Below are 24786 nucleotides of genomic sequence, written 5' to 3' on the forward strand. Positions count from 1 at the left end.
GATGGATAGTATTAAAAAAAATAAAGGGTCAACACATGAAGCACGATTTAAGCAGAATATAAGTTCAAGAGAAAACACAAGATTCCATTGAGGCTGAAACTACTTGGACATGCTAGTTGCCATAGCTACTCATCTCTTTGCATTGCCATCCTGTTCTGTCTCATCTCTTAAACCAAAACATACAAAACACACTTCACCCGTCCCTTAATTGGTGCAGTGGAGTATTTCCAAGTGCATTTATTCATTTTTCCATGTGAATTTAATTATCTCATAGAAGCTGAAAAACCGTCTTACACTTCAAGACCCAGTACTAATTAGATCTGGAGATAAAGACTGCAATAGTTTGTCTTTGTCTTTGCTAGTCCTGTTAGAATTAAATCCTTACTTTCTGCGGGTTAGAAGTACGTGGTTATGTTACTCTTCTTATCGCATTTCAAAAGGTTGCACCTAAAGTTTGAACGCAGCCCACAAATAAATGAGAAGCTTTCTAGAGAGAGCTGTGAGTGAGTGGAAACCAAAGACTCTAACGAGAGCAAAGGAACTCTGTAATTGGAAGGAGATGGATGGACTGAGATACAAGAAGAAAGCACACGAGTTGCTGATGATCAGAGAACAACAAATGCGTCTTTCCCTTCATGAAACAATCCATCTTCTCTCACCCAAGCCTTCATCCCCGACTCTCCTCTTCATCACCGCTCTCTCCGTCTGTCTTCCCCCGTTCGTCTTTTTGTTCCCTTTTTCATTTCTTTCCCTAATCTGTGCTCTGTTTTCACCCGCAGGCGTGGCTGACAGAAATCCACGAGTACGCCCAGCAGGACGTGGTGGTCATGCTGCTGGGCAACAAGGTGAGGCCTTGTTGGCAACACTGGGAGGTGGATGGGCAGATGGACTCGGAGGGTGGCCGGGAAGGCTCATGGAGGAGAGAATGGGAGCGCCAAGGCGGACCCGTGAATGCAAACGGGTGACCAAACGGTGCAATAGGCGCAACAACACAGCGACTGAGGATTTCTTGATAAAACTCTATTACATTCCAGGTTATCGTACAGAACTGGGGACAGGTGAACAAAAAAAAAATTAGATTCCTATACTGGTTTATTGGTCAGATAAACGTGGATCACAATAAATAGGAAAATCATGAAGTTCATCTAGTTTGGTTGAAAGAAATATTTTATAGTAGGGCTGAACGAGATGGTCTTAAATGTTTTAGCACAATATTTTGTGGTACTATTGTGATAACGATAAAAGAGACAAGAAAAAAACATCCGTTTTTAATACGCTATAAAAAGTGTCATTTGTATCACTAAGTTGTATATAGTAACTGAATTTAGTCATCTTTTTTAATATATATTTACATAAACTATTAATAGAATAGGAAACTTTATTTTGGACTCAAGAACCAGCTTAAAAAAAAAAAAAAAGAAAGCCAACTAAACAAATATGCTTATCTGTAATCGTCTAAAAATAAAATTGCATAACATGTAATGACTGAAAAACAAGGAAAAAACAGTAAAAATAAATACAAACAGCTTATTTATTTTTTTAATTCCTTAATTGCAGTTCATTGTGGCGATAAATTAAATTCATATCATGATAAGAAGCGTGTCACGATGAATGATAAACAGTACGATAAACGTCCACCTCTACTTTACACTATATTCACTCAGGAATTGGTACTTTAAGCAAAGTGAGCAGGTACAGCTGGAAAATGAAAGCTTGTCAACAGAACAAAGCATCCGGTTCTCTACAGTGTCTGCACTCATTTTGAATTTGATCAAACTCAGTGGAGCGTCACCAGCAGAGGGCGCCATAAACCATCTCCTGCTGTGGAAACGTCACTCTGGGCCTAGAGAAAGTCGGTTCTGTGCCTCTCCGCTCTAAAGATCTGGAACATTGATTTGAAAAAGAGATGGAAATTTGACCTTTACTCAAAAATGGACAAACAGCAACAGAGCAACCTGAGCCTAGAGACGCCGTCCTGGAGACACCTGTGGGTAGCAGCTACAAATAGCAACAAATACAATTAAAATAAATTCTTGATGATAACCAAGAAATTGTAGTGATAAACAATAATATATTGTTTTATAATATTTTCAACTAATAATTACGGCTTAATAATGCAGGTTAACTCTCAAAAACCAGTTAACCTTAATTTTGTACAGGACACGCCACACTGGAGCTGGAAGACATTTTAATAACTAAAATTAAACCACCAGAAACCATAAATAAAATGGTTAGGAAGTCTCTACACAAAATATCCCTTCAAAAAAATAGGAATCATCAGAATGGAAATTATTATTATGTATCATGTGATATTATTATGATGGCTCCTGAAGCTCTAACTGTTGCTGCATTCACATCTTTCTCAAGTGTTTTTTCCTTCCACTGAACTTTTCACAAGCTGACCAGACAGCTCTGAACACCTATCTTCTTCAGTGATTATCTTTCGTGGCTTGGAAATTGAAAGAGAAATTTAAATGCTAGTATTCTATAAGCTAAAATATTCCCCCCCAAAAAAAAACAAAACCATATCCATGTGAAATACAATTTTTGACTTCTACTATTAGAGACAAATTCTTGAAATAAAATGCTGCGTTTGGTGATATTCAAATGTATTTATCTGCACCAGTTACACATACAGAATGTTGTTTGGTATTTTCTAAAATAAAATAAAAAGATGACTGTATGATTCCATATTATTCTCACGCCATGTCAGCGCTGAGACTATCGGAGCAACCAGATGTTGTCGTGTTTTCCAGGCCGACTCCACACATGACAGGATGGTGAAGCGAGAGGAAGGAGAGAAACTGGCCAAGGTGAGTCTTCTCCAATTCACACAAGAGCTTTCTGGCACAAACACCCTCCGTCCTTAGTCTGTGTGTCATTTCTTGATTATTCTGTTAAATTACACAGTTGGTAGCCCTGCATAATGTTGTTATTATCATAAACGGTTGCGCCTTGCTAAATGAATTACCCCGGCCGTTTCACTCAGAGAACCTCTGAGGATAAATTTGAATTCACGGGGAGAAAATCTGGCCGAGACGTCAGGATGTCGTTCTCAGCTGGAATATTAAGACTGTTGTCGCTTCCACAAAATCATATTTTTGTACCTAAGAGCACTTTTCATCAACTGTGCTTGGAAAAAAAAAAAGAAAGCGAAAAATGGCTTGAGGCCAGAAATATCGACATGTTTTCAAAAAGAGGTCGAGTTATTGCCGCTGATTTCCAACTCCATCATGCCTCTGCAGGTATTTTAAACCCCAACGTCAAACGAAGTGTGCATTAATAAAAGACCTAATCGTTTCCAGGGTTATTTTCTCCCCTCACTAGATTTCCGTCAGCATGCTAAAAGCAGTCGTGTGTCCTGTGCAGGAGTTTGGAGTGCCCTTCATGGAGACGAGCGCCAGATCTGGACTGAATGTGGAGTTGGCCTTCACCGCTGCGGCCAAGTGAGTCACACAAGTACAGAATCCCAGCATGAGCCGCACCAAGTCAAACGGTATCGCGAGTTTCATAGAAAACGCTCGCTTGTTGCCTTAGAGCGGTTGTACAGGTATTTATTCCAGTTCATCTGAAGCAAAACCATGGAAATCATCCTGCTGTTTCCTCCTGGCTCAGAGAAAATAAAGGAGCTTTAGTGATTAGGGACTTCATGTGAGTAGTGACCAGAAAACACCTCCCACCACCAGGGGGCAGCACGAGAACTGCTGGGATTCTTACCAGTCTTTAAAGTCGTATTTCCTCCTCCGTCAGAACACTTTGGTGCCCGTTAATATGCCTGGACGGCTTTTCACAGAAACGCTAAAATTTAAAGAACACCAGGACAGGATGTGGAAGTTATGTTATGCTAAAATAGCATCTCAGTTCTGCTGTTGCAGCAGCACATGCTAATGTTAGCATCCACAGTTCATATTTCTAAAAACAGATTTTCTCAAAAAAAAGTTCCACGACTCATATGTTTTTCAGTTTTCAGAGGTGGGCGGTTCTGAATATTTTGGTATTGATCCAATACCAAGTAAATACAGGCCCGTATCGCCAATACTGATACTTTTTTATTTCTGTGTAATAAATCATCAAACTTCGGATCAATCAGTGGGGATTTTTATGGTGATTTATTTTCTTTGAAGGATTTTGTTCCAATCTATAATGAAATTTGGACAGTTTATAGGCGTCATATTAATATGACAAACAGTAGCGATGTAAAAACTAAATTATAAACAAAGTGCAAAACAATTTTGAGAAACCAACTTTATTTTTCAGATTAACTGAACAAGACAAATCAAACTGTCTGGAAAAATAAGTCAAAAGCACAGAGGGTACTATTTCAACTGTGTGTGTTTTTTTTCTTAATGTATAATGTCAGGCAGTTTGTGTGGGAGCTGTTTCCCTTTTATAGCCTCGTTATGGTAACAGGCTGGCATGCTGAGACGTTGCCAATAATAGACTCGCTGTCTGGTACACAATCCTTCTGCAAATACAGAATATCAAATCTGATCCGTTCATCTCCTCGTCCTCTAGCTCATGTTTGCTGCTTCATATCTTTCCATCGGTCATCTGTTTTGTCACAGTTAAATCTCCACTTTGTCCCTTTTTGTTATTCGCTCCGATCGCGTTAGGGTTGGGAAAGCAACCAAAACAGAGCGGGGGAATGTAACGTGTATATTAGTGAGAATAAAGAACCCATTTTTTATTCAAATATTTAGCTAATATACTGCTCTAATATCAAAGCAGTAATCAAAACATTCATTTCTGTGTCGACTGAAGCATCCTGCACTCCTTTTTGATATTAGGTTAAAAACTCATCAAGCTCCTGGTTTCTGCGTCTTAATGAGCTAATTTCCACGGTAACCACAGGTGGGTTGCTGGCACGCGCTGCCAAATACAGACCCGGAGGGCTCAAAGGTTCAGGAGGTGGTGGCATATTAGCTCCATTAGTTTGAAATTATTACTTTTTTTATGGCAGGTCAATAAAGGAAGTGTGGAGGCTCCTAATGAGACACAAATCTAGCATGAAAGAAGCTCAAAATGACAACAAAGCAGCTCACAGGAGACGCAGATGGCTACAAAGAGAGGCAAACAGAGGAGAAAAGTTTTCTGTTATAATAACCAAATCGCTATTATGCCTCAGAATTATGAGGGAAATTTTCATGCAAGCCGCATGTGTTTGTGTTTCTTCTACACAAAGAACGACACAGCCTGCAGAACGTCGCTGTTACATTCTGTTATTTACCGCTAAAGAACAAACCACTTCAATGTTTTAACTAACTTTGGCTGCATTCACACCGCAGACTGAAATGACCCAATTCCGACATTTTATCAAGTTGGATTTTTTTCGCCGGGGCCGTTCACACTGTCACACTTAGGCGACCCGTATGTGTTCTGCAGTCTGAACGGGCAAAGAACCTGAAAGTGTCCTGCATGCGCAGTAGAGGGCGCAATAGCGTCATTGTTCTCAGTGTTCTGCCAACCGCCATGAAAAGAAGAAGTGCTCAGTGTTTGCTGAAGTAAAAATGGAGGCAAACGGTGCAGCATAGCTTATATTCTTAAAGTTGTGTTAGCATGATGAGACAAAACAAATGAGTGGTCCAGACGAAGTACAGACTTCCTTTGAACAAACAGTCCAAGATGTTGTTCCAGAAACCTTCACACAGGTCATGGTTGGAGACAAATGAGCAGATTTTACATATAAAATGTTCATGTAGTCAAGTTAGGTTAAAGTGTCCATCTTTGACTGATTCCAAATGAAATTGACTGAGTGTGTTAAGAAGAAATGTGGAAAAGCGTTTAGTATTTTTTTCTAACTTAATATACTTGTCTGAAAAGGAGTGATAAGAAGCTTATATTTTTTGTTTTTTAATTCCCACCCCTTTATGCTATTCTTCAGTATATCGTTGTATCAAAAATACATACGACAGTATATATTAAACCAATATCTTGCATACAAAACATAAATTTGAAGTAAATATGTGTATATTTATCTGAATCATCTAAGAGTATCCCGTATTATTTTACTGTTTGTGTAGCAAATTGTTCAGAAGTATTTGTTTCAACCTTTATTTTTCAATATTTTTAATTACTTTAGTCATACAATTCTATATGTGCTTTTATTCCTTTTAAAACTCATATTTCCCCTTAAATCACATACTCTGTCAACGTTCTGCTTTTCCACTAACTTGTGATTATTGAAAATGTACAATTGATCAAGATCTTTGCAGAAAACCTACGAACATGTGATCATGTTCACTCTGGCTCCATTTGTCTGTGTGTGCGTGTGTGTGTGTGTGTGTGTGTGTGATCACCAGAGAGCTGAAGCACCGGTCCATGAAGGAACCAGACGAACCAAAGTTCCAGCTGCAGGAGTACGTGGACAAAGAAATGAGGGTCGCTGGCTGCTGCCGGACCTAGACCGCACTGGGTGTGTTGATCATGTCGGTACTGAACGCAGCGAAAGAAAGCAGGGATCTTATTATTATTATCGATAATATTATTATCATTAAACTACACAATAAGCTAGAGTATGCGTGTGCCTGGGAATGACCCTCTCACTTTCTCAGTGATTATAAGGCCAACATGCTCTCACATAACTAAACCCATGTGCTGCAACTGTGAATGTAAATTAACTTGTGCATGTCCACGCCCACATACACACACACACACACACACACACACACACACGCCCACACACACACACACGTTTCAGCTCAGTTCACTGCCTGCAGAATCTATGTTGCTCAGATTTTCATATTTTGATGTACATATTTTTAAAATGACGACTAATTTTGTCTTATGGGAGCTTTGTGGTTTGTTAGAGCAGAACTCAGTGGTCATGATGTTGTAGTTCATCAAAACAACAGAATCGGATCAAACTCACTGATGCAGCTAATCAGACGTTTCTAAAGTCACTGTGTCCTCTTCTTGTACAGTATCTAACCTGTTTTATTGATATGTGTGAAACTTGATCTGAGCCTTCGTCCGTATATATGTGCTCTTCATGTCATATTTGAAGACGTGTGATGAGATTCGACACTAAAAGACATTCACTTCTTATGTAATTTTGACCCCATATGAAATGTAAAGAAGCGCATCATCAGCAAAATACTGTACTCTGCACTTTATCCCAACAACACAGAGGATTTTCAGGAGATATCCAACTTATTCATGATGGCTTCAAAGGCTTTGAGTGTATTTTTATGGCCATAAAGTTCGCCACTGCAAAGTAAATGACTGGGTATTCTGTGGATATTCACTGTAATAAAAAATGTCTGATTTCAAACCCCTTTCATTAACCTCTGTGGAAATGACTTTAATATTTCACTTAGTCTACTTTACATGTAACCTGTAGAATAGACTGGAATAGAGTCAGCATCACCTTAAAGTTTAGGCCACGTTCACACAGCAGGTACTGATGATCAATTCAGATTTTTGTTTTTTTTTTTAGGTTTTTTTTTTTTTTTTTTTGCGAAAAAGAACTGATACCACAAATTAATTACGACCGCAATCAGACTTCAGTGTGAACGGTTTGTGACCCCGAAGCGACAGAAAAGGAACGTCCAACTAAGACGTCCAACAGCAGCGCACCGTTTACGGAGGTAATAATAAATGGCGCCATCTACGGATCAATGAATTTAAAATGATTCTGCAAAGGGAGATGACAGCATTGTCACAGAATCATAATAGGATGAAGTAAGCTAATAAAAAATCACAACTAAAAGCAACGGCGTTTAGCAGAGCATTGAGTGCGACGTCTGTGGAGGAATCTGCTTGGATGTGGAGTCAGAGATAAGAGTGATGAGGTTGAGATGCACTTCACTGATACACACGTCTTTCATAATAGAATTAGAATCTTCCATCACTGTTTACATCGACGTTTGCCACGTCTGGCGTCTTCTGGTGCAGAATTAAGACACCAGGATGACATCGGAGGTGGATAAAATGCCACGTGACCGTTCAGTCTGTAGATGCCGCGAAAAATACCATCTGATGCATATCTGATTTAGTGCCACATGTGGAACAGATCAAATTTTTTTTGTAGGATAACAGTATCTGAATTGGACTGTTCCGAAGGCGTCTTCGACATGGGTCGCATACGGGCAAAAAAAAGTCTGATTTGGGTTGGATCAGGCTGCTGTCTGAATGTAGCCTTGAAGTGCTGTGGGATTTTATCAGTACAAAGCTCATGGAAATACTTCAAAAATATCTATATTTTTGAATGACAGATCCTCTATCAGAGGAGGTTTCTTCTACATTCCTCCTAGAGTCCAATAGCAGACCTCTTACTCATCAGATGTGGCTACAACTCATGGCATATGCCAATATCCGTCCTAAAACAAAAATTACTCACTTTTAGTGAATCAGATCCCAATTCAAATTTGACTCCTGATGCTGCGCAGCTGAAATGGAAGCCAAGGTATTTGGTGGCTCCTTTCAGACTGGCTTTAAGAATTGTTAATGTCTGTTACCATAGTTTCTAGATTCTTTCAGTTTTTATACAATGTTCCTCTTAGTGGATGAGATGAACCTGTAACCAGAATCACTATTTTTCATGGATGAAGTCGATCTTTGTAAAATCAGTGCTGGATGACGGTTGATTTCAAGTTGAAAGACACTTGGCTTTGTTTTTCAGATGCATCAAAAAGATGCCTTCACGATTATTCTTTTCAGATGATTAAAACACTTTTTGTGTACAGGACAATTTTTTTTTTCTGAAGGGACACCAATAACTTAACTTGTGCTCTTGTAATTTGTATCTTTCAATTATTTATATTGTAAATTGTGTTCAAGAATAAATTCTGTCAGATTCTTCCTGTGAATCGTTGGTGCCATCTTCTGGTAGCAGACCGGAATTACAGACTTTTCTGGGACAAATTGTGTTTCTGCATCCTGTAGAAAAATAGATGATTAATTGATTTTATGGTACCAGCAGAGTGAAAAACCAACCTACTACATCACTGGTGTAAACCCAAATATAAATGCTAATATTAAGCTGCACTGGAGAAAGGTGAAAATGTACTCTTCTGAAAGCTGAAAGTTTTGGAGGGTTTTACGTCAAGAACAATAAAAAAAAAATCATGTTTTATTCCTGCTGACAGATATCATTCGTAGCTAATTTAAAAGATATTTGTACTCATAACTGAACTAATCTCACTGGTTATCAAAAATAGGACCAGTCTTGGCTTGCCAACAATTTATTTTCATCTAAAGATTTGTTTTTAATCTTTTCAGCGACTTTAATGCTGCATTTAAAGTAGATGACACACTATGGAATTTAGATTAATTAATATAATAAAGTAAAACAGTAGAAATGGTTTTTAAAAACTTGCAGAGGACAAACAACATGGACCAGTGACTGTCAACTTTCAACTAATGTAGAACATAAACTATTCTGCCTCTAAACACACTCGCTTGTTTCCATCCAACTGTGATGCAAGTTCACTTATCGCGTGAATAAACTGATTTATTTTATTTCTTTTGACATTAGCGGAATATTGACAAAGTTTTGCACATATTTGTAATGGAAGTGCAGCTAAAGTGTAATTATGTGCGATGTTGATACTTCCCAAGGATCTGACAAACAGGAAGTGGAAACATTTTGTGCCTCTGGTAAGGCACATACCCAGAACATATTCAGCAGATGTGTTTCCATCTCCCCTTTTGTGCATTGACTCTTTTTCGGGAAGATCCTAAAATCACCTCAAAGAAGCATCAACTGTTTTTGCAAAATTTAGGAAGTTTTTTTTCTAACCTTTTCAAAATGCGCATAAAAAACCTTGATGGAACGCATGGCTACTGAGAAACTAAAAGACAGAAGCTCTTTTGTATCAGAACTAAGCTGAATTTCAGTGCTGTCAGTAAGGCATCTTTCTTTTAATCCTGTCTTGATGTAATTTAGCTAACAACCTGCCATAGCCTCAGATTCTCACTCATATTCCTGCAGTTCTCTAACGTCAGATCGTCCACAGAGCCACAGACGGCTGATGTTGAGAACGATGCAGCGTAGAGAGCCAGAAGGACGGACACGACGATGCACCAAAGAGCCAACCGAGACACCAGGAACAACGTTCAGTCGAGTCGGCCAACGAGTTTGACCCGCTTGTTTAAAAGCTCGATTGCTTTCTTTAATTCACTCTGAACGTCTTCAATCAGTTTATTAACTGTGGCCTGAAATTGCCACAGTTAATATTCAGAGTACTGCACATTATGCAATCAGTTCCCAGAAATCTTGTTCTGATGTGGGAAATTTCCGCTTACAATTACTGTGATGTGCAACAACAACGTGGACATCAGAGCTAGAGCGTACAATGAACACTTCAGCTACACACTTGGCGCTCCCCTTCCTTTAATTGAGGTTATTTCCACCTGAACCTCTGTCTTAGTGTTGATAAATTCTGTTCAAAAATACATCCAAATGTTGAACTTGATCAGGAGTACGTAGGTACACCCCAATTAAGTTTTTAGAGTGCTGGTTATTTCTATTTTTTGTATTTTTCGAAGCTGCCAATGTTCCCTTGCTAGCCGGCTAGGTGCTGTTTTTTAAATCCATCATGGGTAAGTGCAAATTTATATCCAATTTATCATGTTTTGTACATTTCTGTCCTCATACATGTCTTAAATTTCATTCATAATTGTCTTAAAAAGTTTTAAATTTGAGTAGGTCGAACCTGTAGAATCCCCCTGCTAACCAGACAAAACTCTCATACCCAGAGTTCAGAAGCTTTGAAATTGTTGGTTTGTTGTTTAGGGCACTTTTGGTTTTAATGTATAATTTTCTCACAACCGAGATGAGATAAATATCTCATTATGAGATGTAAAATCATTATCATATAATCGTATCATAATGATTATATGATAAAGCAGAACATTGACATTGTATAAATTATAGGCTCTGTTGTAGGTCTAAGCCATGCAGGTGCATCAATCAGCTGGTTCGTTCATCCCTGTGTGCTCTGTCTCCAGAAAAAACACCCGACTCATAATCCATGCAGGCATGCAGGAGGAGCCGCGTCCGTCCATGGGCACCGGCTGTTGGGTTGAGTTGACCCGGAGCGATGATGAATAAACAAACCGCAAGAGCAGGAACCTTTTCACCCGACAGCCTTTCCTTTCGATTGGCTTAAAACTGTTTGCAACACCGTGACATTCTGCTAAACCGGGCTGGAACACAGCGGAGAGGTCCAGCTCCATCAGTAACAGGAGGGGGAGGGGCGAGGTCAACACGGAGCAGAAAGGAAGTCGATACGAGCGAGCAGCTGAGAGAGCGGCCAAGCAGGAAGCGAAACCAGGGTAACGCTGATATTTTGTGCTTCTAGTTTTAAAAAGTGAAATGGAAATGTTCACTCTGTAAGACTGTTGGTCTGCTTCGCCTTTTTTAAAGTTTGAGTGTGAACAAGAATTTTGCATTCTTCTAAATAAAATTGTCTGAGTGTTTCCCTTTTTCAGGATCAAGCCAAAACAAAACCCTCCAGGTAATAAAGGAGGGAAATCAAGACATCATCAGTATCCCCTTCTTCACACAGGGTGAGGCAATTATCTTAACTCATATTTTATAATGATTGAAAAACAATGATAAAAACAATTATGGTTCCAAAATTAAAAAAAATATTTTTTTTTTATTCTCATCTGTCCAGTTTTCAGAGGCCCAGTGGTCAAACCATTTTTGAAAAATACTGACCTAGTGGTCATTAACAGATGCCTACCATATATATAATGTGTGTGTTGCGTACAACAACGTATTAAAACAGGACAAAAAAGCAAAACTCCTTGACATTAAAAGTCTCTTACCAGACTGTCCTGGCAAGTGACAGCAGCACAATTACAAGCAGTTACGGATACACACACTTTCATAAATCATCTTAAAAACAATGACGGACTGCGATTCTGTAAGTTCTTTTAAAATCCCCTTAACAAAAAAAAAGTTTTGCCAAATCCATGTATTCATCCTGAACAAGGCACATTTTCAAACATCAGCTCCTCTCTAACTAAATTATTCCATTTAAACTAGCTTGAATTGTCACTGTTTACTTTATAGTTGCTTCCTAAGACAGTGAACGTTTCCTCCGTGTTATTTTTGCCCAAACACCTTTTCCTGCTGCTATTGATGAAGATAAAGTCCTCTCTACATGACTTTCTCTCCGTTTTTATTTTTATGTAACCCGATCCGTGTCCTCTGCTGCATCCAGAGAATATGTTTCCATGCATCCATGCGATCAGAGCCGTGTGTGTGTGTGTGTGTGTGTGTGGGTGTTCGGACGAGCCGTGACTCACGTTCTGACTCATTATTAACTTTCCTTCAAACCGTCCCAGTCTGGAGCAGCGTGACAGAGACATGTCCCCCCTCTTGCTTCTTTAATAGCATCTGAAGCATGTCACTGTGACATACGACAGCATCATCACAGCTTATTTCAGCATAAGACGAATTGGATTATACGGCCAAACCTGGTGTGTTTTCATGTGCCGGAACTAAGTCAATCATTGTCTGGATACTCGTGACAAAATGCTTAAATTTTCTTTTATTTTATTTTTATTCTACGTGCATATTTTATTTTACGTCACTTTATACTTTGATCCTTTCCAGACATGGTGTTTGTCTGCCTATGATTTCCATACCAGTAAATACACACCAATGCACGACTCCTTCAGCTGCAATTCCCCATCTCTGTGAATGAGGGTTAATATTGGAACTAGTTGTAGTTCCTTTAATAATCAGCAGGTGTCTCCCTTGTAACATAGATTGTCATCGAGGCATTCAGGAGCTTTGTAAGGTCGCTGTTCGGTTTCATTTGCTGAGTGGTGAAATAAAAAGGTGCTGTAAATCTTTCTTTTGTCTCCTTCTTTTTCTTTCTCATTTTCTCTCCTCGTTTCTCTCTTCAAAATTCTGATCATACAAGTTGTCGCAAATCTCAATCTAAAGGGTATAGCTTTTTTTTTTGCTGCTAATCCTAAATAGGTCTGTAGCCAATCCTTATCATAACAATGTAGTTATGTTGCTAATCCTAATCCTGTAGTTATGTTGGTAATTTCAACCATTCATTTTTGTTGCCAAACCGAACATTGTAGTTCGTAATCTCCATCATACCTGTTTATAAACTTATTTGTGTACATCTACAACCTGTTGCTTTTCTATCCAACATGTTGTATGTTGGTTCATTTCTGTCCTTTAGCTCATGATCCTAATCTTGCTCTATAAACTTCAACTGTTTTTTGTCAAAACCTAAGCTAGAAACATTTTGAGGTGAATCTATTTCAATGTTTGCTCTGAAAAAAAGAAAAACTGAAATCATATGATTACAATGAACAAATGCAAACTGCAAATTAGAATGTCTTAGTCCTTACAGCAGAAAAGTATCTCTGTTTGTGGATTTCTTGTTCCGTTTGGACGAACCAAAATGTGTTTTTCTCTGAGAACTTTCCAATTGTTCCCCCACATTTAGGTCATGATATGGAAAAAAAACTGTGCAGAAAGCATCTTCAAGTGATAAGTGCTGCCCGACTGTGTGTAAATATGTGCAATGGTGTGAATAAGTAAACAAGAGCGAGTCATTGACATCCCACTTGCTAACAGGGGCCTTTGCATGGCTTCTTATAGCTTAGCGACAGCCATCTGTTGCAGCGGTTACACTCCGTGTCATTAGCCCTTCCTGAGGGCGCCATAACCTCGATGGCTCCTCTGCAGAGGTGTGTGTTTACGTCCAGCTGTGTGTGTTCATCCTCAGCCAGTTGCCAAGCAGTCCTCTCGACTTGACTAAAGTCAGCAGGATCCCCAAACAAAGCCATGTGGTGTGTGCATTCGTGTTTGTAGAAATGCTGCTTTCGGAGTGTTGGTGTCCGTCCATACACCAACTGTGTACACTCACCACTGTACACACACACACACACACGTAGAAACCAACCTAACTGGATTATATTAGATGATTCCTGCTCAACGTCAGCATATTAACCTTTGGTAGTCACACTGTGTATTATTCTGTTTCTGGGATGAAGATTTTGTGTTTTGTTTTTTTAATTGCTTCTATTTTTGTGTGCTGGAGAACTCAAGAATGAAGCTTCTCATTTTAAAGCTACAAGAAACAGCTAAACATAGCCCACTTAAATGTTACTACCTGGTTTATAAAGGGCTGATTTAAAGCACATCAACAAATTCAGGATCTGGTCTCTGTCATGCGAGACGCCGAGGCGGCTATATTTGGACACAACAGTGGAGCTCCAGATTTCCACAAGCAGCCAGAGGGAATTCAGCTTCCAGCTTCTGTTATTGTGGGTGAGACGTTTCTTAAGTTTGTACCTGCTGTACCAGTATGACTGGCACATTTGAAGGCACTTGTACTTAAATTTTTACACTGAATTTAAAAATGTCCCCAGGAGATATTTAGTGAGGCATGAATGTATTCTGTGACAGAAAAGCTTCCTTCCTTCAGCCCTGACTGAGTTCTAAACCTCTGAAACCTTTCTACCAATGTTGACTTTAGCTTAAGGATACTTCTTTAATACTTCATGGTCACCAGATTATTTATATTACTATTATTTATGGTTAATCTCATTTTCTGGAATTTAACTCAGGAAGACCTAAGCAAAGCAGCCAATCTAGGAGCGCCATTCATTTTCCTTGGTGCTGAGTACCTGAACCGCCAAGTGCAGAGGAAAGGAAGTCTATTGAGTCTGTTAAGTGGTAGTGCTAAGACAGTCTCCACCCTGCGTGTTAATGCATATTGATATATAATTGCAGTTCGAAAGATTAAAATGGGCAGTTGTAAGCATTTTTCAAGTGGGTTTCAAGGATTTATGGATTTCAGGCAGCAACAGTTCCTAACCCTATGAAAGCCGGCTGCGTGTTCTGATGTTCACACGCATCAGAACATAGCCTCAATAACTATTTGACTGTTATTGAGGCTTTCAGAAGTGCAGAGTGATCACCCTAAGCCACTTTGAAGCCCCAAAAACAACACTTCACAGTTCATATCCTAGGTGCTTGAATAGATGGCAAGAGGACTTCTTCCCTTGTTTCATTAAGAGATTTCTCCTCTCATCCAAAAGATTTTTCCAGTTCTAATCATGGGTCGAAAATATTAGGCTTGTAAGTTGCCAGGACCCGGCATCATCGTACCAAAGTCAGACTGTCGATGCGTGGTCACATGGTTGCAGGACATTCGTTTTCACACACACCCTTCAAAGTCCACGAGACACACCAAATTGTGTTCATGTGAAACCCCTCCCACTGCACTATATGTCCTGGTCTTACAAATTCACAAGTTTGGAGGAGAAGGAAATGATTGACAACCTGCAACATCTCATTTTCTATGTTATCAGGGGGAAAAAAAGAGCAGAAGGAGTCTGTGGGACGTTCACCCGCAGCATCGGACAGAAACTGAGCAGTGTGATGTTAGTGTTTTGGTCCAACAGTATGTACTTCTTCTCAATCTCTGACACTTGTGCCTGTCCATCTCTGTGTGAAAGGACGTCCCCAGGAAATTGAGTAGTTGGAACTGTTTTCAGCACAAACAAACACACCCACAAAATTCTGACCAATCGTACAATAGTTGTGCATAGAGAGGGGAGCAAAAATTTTACAAGAATGGGGGGAGGACAAGAGAATGAGGACAAAATGGGACAATTTCCGTCACGTAACTGTAATAATGACAATGTTTTTGCCCCTTTGGCTGGACAATGCAGAGCCCTGTAATCAGAACAATCACACTAATAGGGCTATTAAGGCCACTTACCCTCCCTCTGGTTCAGTGTTTGGGTTTTTATCACTTGACTATCCAGACATGTCAGTTAAGGATTCAACGTGCAAGTTGTTTTGGTGTCCTTTGTCATAGTGTCGATGTCTCCAAACTGATATGGAGAGATAAGTCAAGGCTCCAGCTGTTGAGGAGATGAAACCTGAAACAATGTCCTCTAGTGTTTCTTAATCCACTTCTGAATTATGTATTGTGACATTTTTTTATAGGTAATGCTGAAGAAGACCTTCCTTCTTCAGCAGTTTAAACTTGTCCGTCGGATCCGACCTTACAGGCCGATGGTCACTTCCCAGACACACACTGACCCAGTCATCCTACTGTCTGTTTTTCACACAGCTCATTATTCCTGCCTCTAACGCACAGGTATCAAACTCCAGTCCTTGAGGGCCGCTGTCCCTCTGCTGCACCACTTGAATAGAATAATTAGGTCATTAAGGCTCTGGAGAACTGATCTACACAAGGAGGAGGTAATTAAGCCATTTCCTTCCAGTGGTTTGTACCTGTGGAACATTTAAAAACTGCAGGACAGCGTCCCTCCTGACAGCCCTGCTCTAATGCAACTACTTGGAGGAAAAAAAGCGTCAACTTGCTGCCCAAGCAATCCCACCCCTATCAGGGGAAGTGGCCATGCGTCATGCCTATTCGGGGTACATTACTTATTGTTGAAGGCAGAGTTAAATCTAGTAACAAAGAGGACTAATTCAGTCTGGAGACGTCTTTGAGTCTCCATGATTGCTTGGTTGGAACTGATGGAGCTCCGTCCTGCGTAAACATCATTGATTTCTTGAATTCTGCTCACGTCATCTTGAAATATAGTTGGACTTAAGAATAATGGCAAGATATACAACCTCTCCCCCTCCTCCTCAATACAACCCAAATCTGATATTGATCCAGCTTTGTTCCACCTATGAGTCACCCATTTTAACTTGTCAATGAAATCCTCTAAGAAATTTGGTCTTTCTGTGTTTTCCATCTCTTAGCTTTATGAATCATACCCAGGGCTTTTCTTAATATATTCTCTGTCTTTGACCATGTTACTGAGACATGCCTGCTTGTACTTTTGTGCCCTCCAGAAAGGATAATGTATGTCTGATAGCTTCAATTTTAATATATTTGTCAAAGTGTATGGAGAAGGCCTCTCAAAGGATTAGATGACACTGGATTTCTCTTTGTGTTAGAACTGATCTTTTTTTGTGTGTGTGGTCCTTCATGCTACTAATGAAATGCCACCACAACAATCAGCCACACAAAGCGACCCGCGAAGAAAAACATAGACGTCACACAGCAGACGTTACTCCCATACTACTTTACGAAAGTAACAACGAATGCTGCTACCCATAAACCAACTTTAGAGTTTTTCAGAGCTACTGTATTGTCACAAGATCATAACAACATGAGAGAAGCTGACAAAAAGTTTGCACAACTAATAGCAACGGCCTTTGTGGAGCATTGACTCCAACTTCTGTAGAGACGTTTGTTTGGATGCGTAGAGTTTTGGGATTGTGACTTGATGTGCCCCACTGACAGACTCCTTTCATAATTATAAAGCCATTGTTCACAGCGCCCGGCTTCTTCTGCTGCAGAATCATGATGCATGTCTCACATCAGTGACGTACACGTTGGATGAAATTAGAGGTGATCATTCAGACTGCAGACGCTTTGAAAACCATTGGATACTAAATTGGATATGTATCCAATTTAGTTCATTGTATAAAAGTGACATAATTTGGATTTTTGGGAGATGAAAAGATTGGAATTGGACTGCTCAGACAACCATGGAAAATTCAAATATTGGTCACATATGGGCAAAAAATAAATAAATCAGACATGGATCACATTAGCCTAATATCCTTAAACAAACTCCGGTGCTGCAAAATGATTTCAGAGGTCAACTAACCAGGAAATACCAGTGTGCAATTTAACATTAACATAAACTCAGTTGATCTGCTAAAAGCCCCGCAGGGTAAGTAGAGAAAACAGAAAGAAAACGGCATCATAACGGTAAAGAACACCGCAGGGCGTTTAAAGCAGGGTCATGTTTGAACATTCTGCAGTTTAACACATCATTGAAAGAGTGTGGCACACCAAGCAGACCTGGCAAAACATGGCCAGCCACCCCGAGCATAAATCATTAATCATGTTCTCCACAAATCTGAAACTGGTTGGATGGAGCTGAATGTATTTACATTTAGATTCATTTCCCTTCTTATGATCAGTAAAATATTTTTAAATTGAAATAGATGAAGCCTGTGTTTGAAGGTTCAACTCTTATCACCAAACATTTCGTCCAGTCTAGTGAATTTGTTTGAATAGCCCTTGTGTCTTACATGAGGTCAACCCACAAACCTTCTGTTTCCACCTGCCTTTGATTCAGATCTTTGCCCTGTTTATTTGTGGAGTGGATGGTAAATGTCTCCCAATGTTTACAGATAAAAAATAAAATAAAAAAAAATCAATGTTCTTGGAAAGCAAATGTATTTGCATATCAATACTGGAAGTCAGCAGTTATTTAATGTTTGTCAGCATGTGACTCGGCTTACAGTAATATGGATTATTCAGCTTCAGTTCACACACTGGACGTGGAAAACATCAGTGTGTTTTCTATTTACTTCGACATCCAGCTTTCCATCTATTAAGATAAACGTCCTCTCCACTCAGCCGAGTGAACGACAATAAACAGAGGAAAACCTCCGGCGGCCAGACTCACATGCTACGTTTGGTTTGTTTACTGCGCCGAAGCGTCGCTGAAACCGATCACGTGTTTCTACTCTACTGTACGTCTGGAGCCTCGGACACCAACCTGCTTGACTCCACCATGTTTTATTTTCACGTGAACATTCTTGACAGCTCGTTGAGTCGAGCAGATTCAGTCTACGAGTATTTCTGTACGTCTCATCTTGTCGAGGCGACAGACACGACAGGTCTCGAGTATGACAAAGGAGGAACGGTGGAGGTGGAGAGAGGGGGCGTGATACTTGCACAATGAAAAGCAAACATAAAATATATTTGTATAATATAGTCCCAGAAGTATTGAGTCGCTTTGTATTACATACACAAGCTCTGATGACATGCCTGTTATAGTACAAAGAAATAGTAGTTTAAAATCATTTCCACATCTGCAGTTTGTTTACTTTGGTCTGAATCAGTTAATGGGTTTAACTTTTTCGGTTTATTTTCATAGAGAAATTTCAAGTGACCAAAACTTGTCACGACGAACCGCATGAGAACGTTCAGTGTTTTTGTTGCTCTGGTGTGTCCGAGTCAAGAATACCAAATGCAAAGACAGGTTGTTGTCGTTGTTTGTTAGTTTGTTGAGTCTACAGCAAACTTGTCTACCGGAAGGTGTTTGGCTCAAGGTTGCAGCGGTTACATGGCAACCACGTCTGATCGGGGCTAGATCACATTTACGCCATAAACAAACCACTCTAGAGTTCATTTGGAACCGAACCGAGACCAATTCCTCCAAACGGTTATAGTACGATCACTGTATTCACAAAGCGAATCATAGCAAAGAGGGGAAATGAACCAGTTCATTTTAAGCCAACTGAACCCCCTAGGTGTGACAACACCCCACGGGTTTCCTTCACTGGAACCAGGGGGCAAGCAGAACCAGTCCTCTATCCTCTCTGCGCCAAAAATTTACACTTGACCCAGTCGAGTTCAGTGAACTGCCGTTCTCCTGCCAACAACCAGGAGTCACCTCAAACAACTTCCAGGTTCCACTGTATCACTCTAAATCCAAATGTAGCTTAGCCAACAACAGAGCCAAGGACGGAATTTTACACTAGACTTTCTATTGCTTGTACTGTTCTTTAATATTCATATCTTCATGTTGTTAAAGTTGCAGGAACACCAATGAACCATAGACTGGATGTTCCAGATTTCTGTTTTGTGTTTCTCTAAAGCCCCACTGCCCTAAAAGCGGGGATGGAGTAATGCAGGAGTTTGGAGAGTTTTGTGTTTCTGTGGGACTCGGCTCCACAGGGATAATTCAGATGCCAAGCCAGTGGGGCATAATTTCACAAGTACTATTTTTATCTTTGTGTATGCCACAGATCATATGCGCTATATGCCTTTATAGACATCTTTTGGTCTGTTAATGGATCAGATGGCCGAGTGGTCCCTACAGGGGGCTGATTGGTCCCACTTGGCCCAAAATGACTCAGAAAACAGGGACTTGTGGAGACTTCTTGTGAATTTGTGGCAGCAATAGTTAATGCAATTCAGATATGACAGCCATCTTCTAGAGCAGCCGAAAAATATGTTTTAATGTTCAGGTGAAGAAAGGAATCACTCGTACATTATTCTGTTTGATCCAATGCTGAATTCTTTTACTACAACTAGAGAACTTGTACGGTTAGACTACAGTCAGTTTAGAGAAAGTAGTAGAGAAAGGGGCGAATGAGTTAAATAATAAAGGACTTCAGTAACAGCATAATGGCACAACAAACTAATTAAAAGCACCAATAGCGTCATTCTGTTGTGGGAAACAGAAAAGCTTTTCTTAGGGATTCTTATAAACTCCATAAAGAAAACTGATAATCAGACATGGAAACTTTGAATCTATCTTATTAGCCTGGCAATAAGATAGATTGCTGGGTCTATATTAGACTTGACAATCAAAGATGGACTTGGATCCCAGGTCCAAGACTAATATGTTTGTGACTCAGCAAAACGCTGCTGAGTCACAAACAGTTTTATGACTCAGCAGCTAAACTTACACTGAGACAAGTACCATGGTAGTACACAACATTTCCAAGGTAAGTTAGCCCTATCTGTCATATGGGATGCATCGTGACTTCGATTTAAACACAACCGTCGGACCGCGTGAGTCAAAGGTTATATTTTAAAACCTTTGCCTTTCAGATCCACACTGCCGGTAACTAGAATCTCGTCAGCTTGGACGGCTCATGAGTCCTCTGAGGTCATCAATAGCTTCATAAATTCTGACTAAGTTCCCACAGGAGCACATTGGCAGTTGTTCCACATCAATATAAACAACACAAATGAATAAATATTGAAATTTGATTATTTATGGTGGCATGTTGCAGGCTGCATGGAAAATTTTTCGAGAACTAGGCCTGGAAAATCTCAAGTCATCTTCAGACATTTCTGTGATACATTTACATTCTTTAAGGAGCAAGTTTATTTGCCAAAGAGGTAATCACTAAGGATACCATGCACATACTTTATTTATTTAAAATGTAATTATATTTTCCTTGAAACTCTCCATGTAAATTAGCACTGACAGCTTCCCTGAGTGAGATAGAAAGGTCAAAGTTCAAAATAAAGCCTCAAAAATCCTCAATTTTATTTAAAGTTGGAGCTTCATGTTTCTGTAGCTTCATATTAGCTCTTTGTTTAAACTGCAATTTGCTTGTATCACACTAATACTAGTATGTTTCTGCAGCACATCAGATGTGTCACACTATTCATTTTTCAGATGATGGATTAAACAGTTGTCCATGCGTTAAAAACTTGGAGTATTGCTTCATCAATTTAAAATTTCTCAGCCTTATTCCTGACCTGTCTTCTGTCTTCTGAACCCCGGATGCAGTTTAAAAGGAATTAGCTGTGCAGCATTTTATTTAAAGGCATCAGACATAACAAGGTTAGGTTAAAGGGAGAACTTAGTAACAGGATAATATAAAGTGTTTTTTGTTATCCTTAAATTACTTTTTTTTTTTTTTTTGAACAATACAATATTTATTTATTGACCTGCCATAGGAGTGCATTGGCAGACCAGAGGCAGAGATGTAGAGAACTACAGAGATGCCAGAACATTCAGTTCCTACAGAGGAGGGCAGGACATCTAGAATGATTATATAAAGATATAATTATTATTATTATTATTTTATTTGGGGTTTATTCTCCAACTGGTTAAGTAGTGGAAGATAAATTAGTATCTCAAAAGAGCAGAAGAAATCTCATGTTTTTTGAACAATAACAATATTTGTTGTTTATCTGTTGCTAAGAGATGAGAGTGCTTTCTGGTAACCAAGTGCCACGAAGTAAACATCTGATTTTTACTTTTGCAAAATTTACCAAGTGTAAATTTCTTGTGTCTAAGAAGGTAAGCGGTTTTTCAAAAAAAATTATGCTTTATAAACAATAATGAATTTATTGTTAAGAGATGAGCATTTTTTTCTAGTAATGAACTGCCACAAATATAAATCAGATCTTTACTTTTGCGTTGAAAGTGCACAACTGTTAAGTAGTAAGTAGTGCAACATCAGTTGTATTTCAAAACAGAAGAAAAAATCTTATGTTTTTTGAACAATAACTATTTGTTGTTTATTTGTTGCTACGAGATGAGCATTGATTACTTCAATGCCATGAAGTAATCATCTGATTTTTACTTTTTAAAATTAAAATATGTTAATTTTTTGCGTCTGAGCAGATAAGCAGTATTTCAAAAGAGCTTATGTTTTATAAACAGTAACATTTGAGTATTTTTCTAGTAACGAACTGTCACAAAGTATAAATCAGATTTTTACATTTGTGTTGAATGTCTGTTTTACAATTTATTCACCACCAATGACAAAAAAAAAAAAATATTTTCACTTTTCTGAAATGTTCACCAACTCCACAATTCTGGTTAAGTAGAAAGTCGTGCAACATAAGTAGTATTTCAAAAGAGTGGAATAAATCGTATGTTTTTTGAACAATATCAATATTTGTTGTTAATCTTGTTGCTAGGAGATGAGCGTGTTTGCTGGTAACCAAGAGCCACGAAGTAAACGTCTCATTTTTACTTTTATATCAAACGAGACTATGCTTAAACAATAATTAATTTGGTGTTAAGAGACAAGCTTTTTCTTTTCTGTTAACGAACTGTCACGAAGTGAACATCTGATTTTTATTTTTGCAATAGTAAAACTCAGAATGAAGTGCATTAACATTAGCACAAACATAAACAGTGCCCTGCCCACATTAGCAGAAGCATTTTCCCTAAAATAAGCTTTTCAACTATTTTGTTTATTAATTAGCCATGTTTAGCACACTGAATGGAGGAAGTCAATGTAAGACAACATGCTAGTTATACCCCACATGCCACTTTCAGCATTTAGGCTAATGTTAGCATTTTGGATGAATACACTAATTTTAACATGCTGAATGGAATAAGTCCATGTTGCTCAACCATATAGCATGTGGAGAACACATGCTATTGAGCATGTGTTCAATAGCATGTGTTCTCCACATGCTGTTGAGAACATTGTAGCTTACTTTGGCAGTGATGCTAAGTTTTAGCATCAGAATGCTGGGTTCCATCCACACTTTGGCAGGCCCCATTTAAATTTCTTTAAACATTTTCTAGTTTAGTTATCAACTTATATATAATCTTTCTCTCTCTCTCTTTTCCACTTCTATCCAAAGTGTCTGTGACCCTGGATTAATCAAGGGATATTAGACAACAAGAAAATAATAGTGCAAATCAAAACTAACTCCCAAGATTAAACAAAATAAATGTACATTTTCTAACCCACGCTTGTTAAACAATTTTTTTGTTTTTGCTGTGACTCCATTTGATTATGTTCTGCGTTTTGTCTTTGTACTGAATGTATGTTTGTTTATTTTATTATTCTCTTATTCTGTGATTTTGCAGTAATTTGTTGGTCAGTAATGTTTTTTTTCTGTGTGCCTTAAAAAAAACATTGACTAAATAATAACAAAAAAAAGACGAAATAATTAGTTTAAAAAAAAAAAAAGACATAATGGTCGGTACATATGCATGCCTCATTTTTTATATTATTATTTTTGAAACTACTACGGTAATTACTATTCCATTGATTTTATCCGTGTCTTTCTGACATCACATCCTAATAAACAACAGATGTTTTAATTGTATGGGGGGCAAAAGGAGGAAAAAAAGTGGCATGAAAACCTTGACAAGACATATTTTTTCATGTTAATATTCAAAATATTTAACGATAAAACCTGTCAATGGAACATCTTTGGCAGAAAGAAATATCAAGATCTAGATTTTTTTGACTGAAAGTCACACACTTACAGCTGCAAACATTCAGAATACAGATTCCCATTTAACTGCCTACCCAACATTTAAACGTGAAGTAGACCAAAGTGGCGTTGTAAGTGAAAGGGTGAAAAATCCTCCCAGAGGATCACAGATAGTGAATTGCCGTTGCTCTTTCTCTGTGGTTTTAGCAGAACACAAGCAGCCGCTTCGCATTGAATGTCTCCTGTGATTCTGCTTCTGAGCCACCCGAGAACGTGTGGGATTACACAGTAGACCTGTTCACCCCGAAAGCATCACTGTCTCTATTCATGTGTTCCGCCGCTGCCCTGAATATAAATCGCACTTTTGCGGCGGCGTTTTCGCGCTCTCTCACGTTGCATCATGGCAGAGTCTTGATTTCAAAGATCAACGAGTGCAAACCACCCGAATAAAGAAACCGATCCCTTTTCTTGTGACGCTCCGTCTGCACATGAGCCACGCTGTTCCCGAAAGAAGACTAGGTTAGTGAAAAGAACAAACGAACACTTAATCCCTTTGACCCTCATTGGAGAGGTTTCCTGTAATTAATTCATATCTGTTTGCTTAGATAAATAATTTAATGGTAAGGGGTTTTAAATGCAGAGTTAACTATTGAATAGAAAAGAATCAAAAAGTGCATCATGGCACAATTTCATCTGAAACAATTGCTTGTTAACACATATAGTGAGTCATCACAAGGCTTCCCCAGTCATACGCAATATCAGGCTAAAATCACTCTGACATGGTGTTGCCCCTATGCCATGATGGATTAAGGTACATCTGGAGGCCGAAGGACCTCCAACCTCGAGCTGCTAATGGCTAAAGAAATGGCCGAAGAGTGTAGAGCTAAGCAAAATAAAAATAAAGAAATTCAAACTCTTTGGACTTTACTGGGCAACACGGCTGGTTGCTTCTACCGCTCAGGGTGGAAATGTGTAGGAAGAAACAGGCATCTGCCAGCTTTCAAGTCCAAGGAGCCATTTTCCTTACAAAACATTATATGTACGGGGCCATAAACCTGACGTAACTCTTGGAGAAATAGGTGGGAGAGATTATTGG

At 39.0% G+C, this 24786-nt stretch overlaps 1 protein-coding gene across 1 annotated transcript in view; it reads left to right on the plus strand.

Moving 5' to 3' along the window:
• The window catches only part of LOC122823739 (ras-related protein Rab-26), an 84605-nt gene extending 75806 nt beyond the window's left edge, over positions 1-8799 (plus strand). The window contains exons 6-9 of the mRNA XM_044103673.1: positions 780-845; positions 2757-2813; positions 3370-3446; positions 6300-8799. Of these exons, the coding sequence (XP_043959608.1) occupies positions 780-845; positions 2757-2813; positions 3370-3446; positions 6300-6402 (303 nt within the window). The 3' untranslated portion in view covers positions 6403-8799. The remainder of the gene's footprint in view (positions 1-779; positions 846-2756; positions 2814-3369; positions 3447-6299) is intronic.
• The last annotated feature ends 15987 nt before the right edge of the window (positions 8800-24786 follow it).

The sequence above is a fragment of the Gambusia affinis genome, linkage group LG20 (genome assembly GCF_019740435.1).
Source record: "Gambusia affinis linkage group LG20, SWU_Gaff_1.0, whole genome shotgun sequence".
Classification (NCBI taxonomy): Eukaryota; Metazoa; Chordata; class Actinopteri; order Cyprinodontiformes; family Poeciliidae; genus Gambusia; species Gambusia affinis.